Genomic DNA, 8,182 nt, shown 5'->3' with positions numbered 1-8,182 from the left:
TCCCCTTCCACACGTTCACCCAAGTCAGGTCAACTAAAGGAACCAGGACGTGTTTCCTCCGGGTCAGTCAGATCCCAGCCAGCATCTCTCTTGAGGCAACCATTCTCATCTCGTAAAGCGATTAACCCAAGACCAGCTCTTTTTATTTGGTCATACAAACATTGCTGTCGTCACTCAGTCCTGACTCCACTTTTCAAGTGTGCGCCCCAGTCTGCGTAGCCCAGAGGTTTACTTCCCACTCACTGGCATTTGGGGGCGCAGCTGGAGCCACCTCGCCTAGACCGCCCAGTGTTCCACTGACAGTCTCTGCCAGAGGTAAAGGTGCATTCCCGGCCCGGTGGGAGGCCCTGCCTAGGACACACAAGCCAAGACCCTCGCAGGTTGCTGGTAAAACCCTTGGTGGGACAACAGGAGGGTCTCAGAACCACCAAGGTGGATCAGGTCCGCCTCACGCACTTAGTCCAGCAAGGAGTGGCGGGGTGTGGGGGTGGAGGATAGCGATAGGGCCTTTGAATGCGGGTAAAACCCCCTCCCGGATGGGTCCCTCCTGAATCGAGAGGTGAGGACCCGGTTGGTAGGTTCTCAGTGAGCAAGGACCACCCATCACCGCCTCCCCCTCCCCCTCCCCGCCCTGGTGTGACCACTTTTGATCCCGCCCCAGACAAAGGCAATATGTACTCCAGCAGAACGAATAAGGGGATCAGGTTGCTCTCTCGGCCTCCCCTCACTGCCCCCCTCCTAGATTCTCCCTTTCCCCACGTGACTCTCTGGAATCTCTGCCAAAGCTCCGAGTCCCTGGGTCCATTTTCACACCGAGCAAAGGAGAGAGGAAGGAGGGGAGGGAGGCGGAGCGTGTGTCCTTTAAACGCTGGGATCCAGAGGGGGCCTTATTTTGTGCGTATGCAGGCTCTCTAGTCCGAGTGGCAGCATTGACTTCGGGATCCCTTCCAGCCTCCCTAGCTCTTTCCTCCGTGCATTTAAAATTATGGCGCCTCCTGCACTCCCGTAATCACACCTCAACCCTGCAGACCAGCACCGGGTGTACAGCGCCGAGGTGGCAGTCCGCGTGGAGCAAGCCGCGCCCCCACAGCCCTCCTCACCCTGGAGAGGGGCGGAGGCGAGAAAGTAGCAGCAGCGCCCCCCGAGGCGCCGCCCCCGTTCTTTTCGAGGAAGCTTTCGAACCGGCTGCTGCAGGGAGCGCGGCCAGAGGCGGCGCCGTGCGGCTGCAGCGCCGCCGAGTCCGGGAGCTGCCCGCAGCGCGGCACAAAGTTTCCAGAGAGCGGCCACCGGGGGCTGAGGTCCGCGGAGCCGGGTGGCCCGGCCTAGGGGTGGGTGGGTCTTTCTGGGCTCCCGGCGACCCCCTCTGCCTACGCAGCGCCGACGTAGAGTGTCAAGCGAACTTTAAAAAGCTGCTCCGGACCAACCTGCGCCGGGATCTCCACGGCCGGGGACCCAGGAGCGGACGCGTCGGGTCTGAGAGAAATGCTGGGAGGTCCGATGAGCCTGTGACGGGAACTTTCCGGCGAGTCTACAGAGGAGAACTGCGCTCTGCCTCTTTTATTCTCCAAGCTCAGCCCACGTTGGCGTGCCGCTCCGCGGGAGACCTGAGCGCGCTCTCCGTCCGGGCAGTGGGTGAATTGAATCCCCCGCGCGGCCCGGCGCCTCCGGGCTGCTGAAGAGTGTCACTCCGGGCCAGGGCAGCGCCGCATTTCCCCGGAGGTAGCCGCCCGCCAACCCCCGCTCTTGGTGCGCGCCAGCCCAGGCGCCAGAGCCGGTGTTTGGGGCGAGAGCTGGTTCTTGGATGCTGAAGGCTGGGCTCTTCCAGTGTGGGTGTCGAAGCGGCAATGGGTGCCTTCAGAGTGTGGCTCGGGGTGGCCCTAGCATTGGCGGAATTTGCGGCATTGCCTCATCATTCCGAAGGTGAGAGAGCGGTGCCTCCCCCCCCTTCCCCCCTTGTGTGTGTGTGGGGGGGGGGGGAGGGGGCGCGCCTTTTAAAAAAAAAAGGGTTTTTTATGGTATTGTGGGTCGGGTGGAAGTTTCTTTGGGGGTGGTGGGTGGGTGGGAGTGGAACTGGAGTGGGCTTTTTCTGAGAAGATTCCTACTCCTTGATTGTTTTGCATTCAGACCACAAGCCCGTCTCCCGCCTCCCTCTCTGCCCTTAGTGCATTTGGGTGGGTGGGTGGGTGGCCAACTGAGGTGGCATCTCCGAGACTGGATTCTTTTTTCCCACTTCCCCGCTGCCCCCAACGGAAAGCGACTGCATGAAGCGTAGGCGAGGAGCGAACAATTGCTCTTACCTGGGTAAAAATACCTCCGCTCCCACGAAACAAAAATCCGGCACCTTAAGCCCTCGCCACTCTCCCTGCCCCCTCGCCCCAGGAAGTGTCCCTGTAAAGTCCAGTAAAGATTTTATAACTAGATAGAGAGCGTTCTGTACGTAGACAATTCAAATGCACTAAGAGAAATCTCCCTAGTACAGAGAGGCACGAGCCTACGAGCCTGCCTGCTTCCCTAGGGGGGGAAAAGTGATTAATAGGAGTTTAGCTTCATTCTCTTACTTCGCCCTCACTCCTGGTTTTCTTCCGGGGCTCCAACCTGTGTGTAGAGCCCCGACCTGGGGGAGAGAAAGGAGACGGTGGGAATTGTCGCCATGATAGCAAAGGCAGTCGGGGCTCAGGCAAATAAATGCATCCATAAGTAATTTAAGAGTTCGGGGGTCATGGGATGGCGGGCCCGGGGATGCGAGGCGCTGTGAGTTCGTACCTGCTCCGGGGAGACGGGAAAGTCGTCTAGATAGTGCTTGGAGAGGGGGAAGGGTGCCGGCGGACTGGGAGGAAGACGACTTAATCCACCGCCGCGGGCTCTTGGCTTCCCCTCCCGTCTCCATTCATTATTCATCCAGCTGCGGGAAGGAGAGTTCACCTGCTCCGCCGCAAATCAGACCCGCAGCCGCGGCGGCGGCGCGCGCCGGGCGGGGCGGGGCGCGTTCGCCTGCTGCGGGGTTGGGGCAGTTGAGGGTGCGGAGCCTGGGCACAGGGCCGGGGGCGGCAGGAGGCCAGGCAGAGGACAAAGCTCTGCCTTGGATCGACCTCTGGCCATCAGAGCAGCTGCCTTTTCCTTGCTAGTTTCTCCGGAGAAAGTGGCGTGGCCCTGGGAGTCCACGCACAGTGATGGGGACTTTACCATGGGTATAGGTACCGCCTGTCCGCACCCTCCCGGGAAGCATGTCAATTACTTTACCCCGGAAAAGCACGTCTGGGGCCTGTGCAAGACTTCAAATAGGGCATACCCTGTAGAAATGTCTTCACTGTACGTGTGCATACTTAAAAAAAATAAAAATTGTAGGGCTTACTTGCAATAATAAATCAGGTGGGAGAGTTAACCCAGGCCACCCAAATCAGAATTTGAGACTTAGAGAAAAATTATGTTTTCACTTGGTGGTGGCAGTTTCTTATTTAGAATCATACCCTAGCAACGCGAAAAACGTGTTCTCTCTCCCTGATAGCTCACCAGGGGGCAGTTGGAATGACGCCGTTTTTTCAGAACCAAATCTCTTGAAATTACAGAAGCCATTATTATTAAGAGCCTGCAGGGTTCGCTCTTTGGAAGACTGGTTGGTACAATGGGCGAAGTTTAAGAATGTCCAAAGTCTTCTGATCCCGGAGGAGGAGGGCAGGGCGCCAGGGGCGCTATTCCTCCAAAGATTCTTTGGAAACTGCTTCTTACTGGTTCACCCCACCTTCAGGGCATTCTAGAATCAGTTCACAAATTGGACTGGTAGATGTCTGAGAGTTTCCATCTGAGTCGTAATGGTGCTTATCTAATGATGAATGAATGAAGGTGGACATTTTTTGAGCACGTTACTTGGCTTCCACTATGCCAAACACTTTGCATGCATTATCTTATTTAAGTAATTTAATTAAGTGATATCAGACCCACAGCCAAAAAATCAGCTGTCATCTAATGAGACTTCTGATTTGCTTCTGTCAGGGTTTTCTTTTTCTCTTAAAAATAAGAGCACTGAAGTCAAGGATGGAAAACTTAAGGATCTTACAGATTTCTTCAAGTTTTTATTATTAGCCTTGGCAATGATTAAAAAAACATTTTTTTAACGTTTACTTACTTTTGAGAGAGAGAGAGAGAGAGAGGCGGAAAGACAAGGAGACACAGAATCCGAAGCAGGCTCCAGGCTCTGAGCTGTCAGCATGAACCCAGAGATCATGACCTGAGCCAAAGTTGGAAGCTTAACCAACTGAGCCACCCAGGCACCCCAATGATTTTTAAAGATGGAAAAGAAGTATTCACATGTGTGCCTCTCGTGGTGTGATGTATGGTTCGATACTTTTGCTGACCAGGCTATGGCACAATTTATGTTTTCTTCTTAGTGCTCAGAGGGCGTCTCATATATGCTTCTAGTACCCCATTGACTAATTCTACAATTACAGTTGATGAAGGTGAGGTTTGGGTCTTCACATAGCTGTATGCTCACTGAGGGCCTAGGATGGTTCCTAATTAGTCTTACATCTCCACCTCAGCTCCTAGTACACACTAGGTGCTAAAAAAAATATTGGTCAGATGAATGAGTATTGTGTAATCACACTCTTTTGAATTAAGTTTAGACTGGCCTCTATGATAAGTGGCTGTATGACCTTGAGTGAACCACCTAAGTTCTTTGGGCTGTGGCTCTGTCATTTACCAAATGCAGAAGTCAGCGGGCTAGGTGATAGCTGTCAAATGCTTTTGCTAATCATCAAACATAGGAAAAAATATCAACATTTGCTGCCTTCTTTGTGGTCACTTGCAACTTTCTGGTGCTGAATTTTATTTTAGTTATTAAAAGAAAAATGAATTTTATAAGCAAATCATTGGCAGTGTTATTTTATGCTGTCTTATATTGCCAAGCTGACAAATCACTATGATTTGAGAACTTAATTAAATCAAGAAGTCACAGAGAAACTAGCGAACATGGCTGTTTAATGAATCAGACAAGCTTTGCCATGACATGTTTTGGAGACGTACATTTTGAGTTGTGTTGACCTGTTGCAAGTCCTGTGAAGTAATGCTAGATAGAACATGGTGGCTTGGAGATAGGAGAAGATTATTGAATTGGAGGTTGTCAGAATTGACTTCTACTTGTCTGTGTCCCATTCTCCCCATGGGGCTTTAGCCAATCCCACAATCTTCCAGATTCTTCTTGTAAATGCAATTAATAGAATACATTGGAAAAGATAATTTGATAGACAGCATGTTTTATTTATGGATCAGCATATTTGGTTCCACTCTTGGCTAGAGAGTTCCTTTTGTGTAAGATTTAATGCTTAAAACTCAGTGTGAAGAAAGAGAAGATATTCATTGGGATAGATAGCCTGTCCTTTCATTCTTTCATTCCACAAATCTTTATTGAGAGCTTATGTGTGCAGTTACTTCTGATAGGGGGAATCATATTATCTGTCCTGAAGAAGTTTGCATACCCAGAAATTATTAATATTAGTAAAGCAGAAATAGGAGATAGGTGAACATCGGTGCTTGGTGGGTTTCCCACTATTGAATAATTGCACTTTTGCAACTATCTGCTAGTGAAAATAAAGAAGTGTATTGTCATAGGCTCATATTTCCATCGTACTACATTTCTCTTCTCCTCTAGGGATTGGATTCTGCATATACATTGTTTAGTGAAGCCACAGTCATCTGTATTCACTGTTATGGACTTGAGTGGCAATACCACTCAATTTTATTCAGACACAAGTAGTCATAAATACCCTCCACCACATGGCTCAGGAGAAGGAAGGAGAATACCACATGGCAGAGTTGGAGTTGTGTGCCAAATCTTACAATAGTTCAAAAACAGTTGGCCCATTTTCATTTTAACTACTCTATTAATTGATCTGAATCCTGGTTTACAATAATCAGGACATGAGCTGTCCTGTCGGTCCAGAAAACGATTCTATTTTAACTATTCCACAGTGTACAAGCCATATGCTGAATTACAACACAACATAAAGCTTGAACATTTAAATGCTAACTTGTGGCTGCTTGTTCCTAATGAGTCATATTTTTGTGATACCATACTTTTCAAATCTTTTCATATCTTATGGCCATATATACGACTCTGTCTTTGAACTAATCTATCTGACATTTTGTGACTCTTGGATTTAACTTCTCTAGTTTATTCAGTTTACCAGGTACAGTTTCTGGAGTGAGTGGTTTCTGGATGAGAGTCCTGGTACAACTTATATCTCATATTTTCTCTGAAAACTTTAGATTTTATACATGTATATCAAAAAGGAGCACATTATAATGTGCAAAAGGGCTTAAACGTAGATATTTACTTGTTTAAATGACTAGGAAGTAACATTTTGCCTGTGTGACCTACAAGACCGGAGTCAGCCACATGTAGGAATGTCTCGGGACCTGGGCTTCCTTCTTGGCACTGTATGTGATCACTTCACCCCACAAAACTCTATGTACTTCCTCATAAGGATTTGGAATTTAAATTACCCAGCATCTCAGTTGTATTCTATGCCCTAAAACCAATGAAGTTCTTGGTCAGAGAATTCCAGCTTCTGTGGTCTCTTACGTTTCTTGTTTTCTCTTGAAGAAGGCTATTTCTTCTACTAGATCCTCACCATCTGTCAGAATTCACCTTGATCTGGAGTTTCCTTTAAAGCTCCAGTAAAGCCATAAATCTAAATCTCAGACAGAGCTGTACTCCTTCAGAAAAATAAAGTGATGAGTGGAGAGAGTCCCTTTGTTTTCTGTGTTATATGAGTTGATCAGTTAGTGGAAAGGTCTCTGCTCTAGTGCAAAACCAGCAACTGTATCCAGCACCTCCTGCCAGCAAACCTCCCAACTCTATCTGTTGGTGGGTGTGAGTAGCGTGCTAGTATGGGAGAAATATGCTTGCTTTGGAGGACTGCATCTGGCATTGGGTGGTGATAAATGTTTGATAGGACTGGGCATCACACTGGAATGCTTTATTTTCTCAAGAGAGTAGAAATGAGGTTTTGGAAGCCGTGTTAATGGAGACTCATTTGTACATCTGCCTTCTGGGTAGAGCTGTTCCGTTTTAGGAAAGTCCTCTGAGGGCAAAGCTTATTTCTTTTGGCATTGTACATCATGGAGCAACCCAAATTGAGTTATTTCCTTTTCCTAATGATGGAATTTATCAGCAGTTACACACCGTTTTGACTGGAGTCTCTAGCAGATGTTTGGCTTAGCCAAGTGTGTATGTGATGCCACACTCAATGCTGCTTTATTTTTTTTTTTAATTTTTTTTAACGTTTATTTATTTTTGAGACAGAGACAGAGCATGAACGGGGGAGGGTCAGAGAGAGAGGGAGACACAGAATCGGAAGCAGGCTCCAGGCTCTGAGCCATCAGCCCAGAGCCCGACGCGGGGCTCGAACTCAGGGACCTCGAGATCCTGACCTGAGCCGAAGTCGGACGCTTAACCGACTGAGCCACCCAGGCGCCCCACTGCTTTATTTTTTAATGTTACAGGGGGTTTGTAACATCTATCTGACCTTACAGAAATGGGTTTTGATATGGGTAGATGGATATTTCTTCAGATACTTGATTCCTTTTGGAGCCTTGAAAAGATGATTGGCTTTTGGAAGGTAATGCTATGTAGGAGGGCAGTAAAATTATTTGATGGTCTTATTCTAAAGGTTAACTTTTGTTTGTTTATTCTAAAGGTTAAATTTTGTTAAATTGTACTGAAGGGATGATCTTTGTGTTAATAAAATTTTTTAAATGTTTTATTTTTGAGAGAGAGCGAGAGAGAGAGAGAGGCAGAGTGAGAGCGGGACAGAGGATCCAACGCAGGCTCTGCGCTGACAGCAGAGAGCCCAATGTGGGGCTTGAACTCACGTACCATGAGATCATGACCTGAGCTTGTCAGACTCCTAACCAACTAAGCCACCCGCTCACCCCTGATCTTTGTGTTTATTTTTTAAACATAAGAAGTAATTAAATATGTCAACTTAAGTAATTTAGAAATTGAATTGTGTTGATATATATTTATTTGAGTTTTATAGGATTATTTTATTTATATACATGTATATGTGATTATTATATACATTTACATATACATATGTATCTCTCATGACATACCACAGACTAAAATACTAAGTCTCTCTTTCTTTCTTTCTTTCTTTCTTTCTTTCTTTCTTTCTTTCTTTCT

General features: G+C 47.7%; 1 protein-coding gene and 1 long non-coding RNA gene across 2 annotated transcripts in view; one reads left to right on the top strand and one right to left on the bottom strand.

The window, feature by feature from the left end:
• Window positions 1-125: 125 nt before the first annotated feature.
• Window positions 126-3,657, bottom strand: LOC121033823 (uncharacterized). Its single transcript, XR_005792137.1, has 2 exons — window positions 2,764-3,657; window positions 126-2,614 (listed from the first exon to the last, which is right to left on the bottom strand). It is a non-coding gene; the product is annotated as an uncharacterized LOC121033823 (long non-coding RNA).
• Window positions 1,845-8,182, top strand: part of FRAS1 (Fraser extracellular matrix complex subunit 1) — a 421,505-nt gene continuing 415,167 nt past the window's right edge. The window contains exon 1 of the mRNA XM_040480456.1: window positions 1,845-1,920. Within this exon, the coding sequence (XP_040336390.1) occupies window positions 1,845-1,920 (76 nt within the window). The remainder of the gene's footprint in view (window positions 1,921-8,182) is intronic.

The sequence above is a fragment of the Herpailurus yagouaroundi genome, unplaced genomic scaffold (genome assembly GCF_014898765.1).
Source record: "Herpailurus yagouaroundi ecotype Mexico unplaced genomic scaffold, PumYag 28, whole genome shotgun sequence".
In the NCBI taxonomy this organism is placed as follows: Eukaryota; Metazoa; Chordata; class Mammalia; order Carnivora; family Felidae; genus Herpailurus; species Herpailurus yagouaroundi.
Note: the sequence above shows the minus strand (reverse complement) of the source record. Positions and strands in the feature narration are given on the sequence as shown.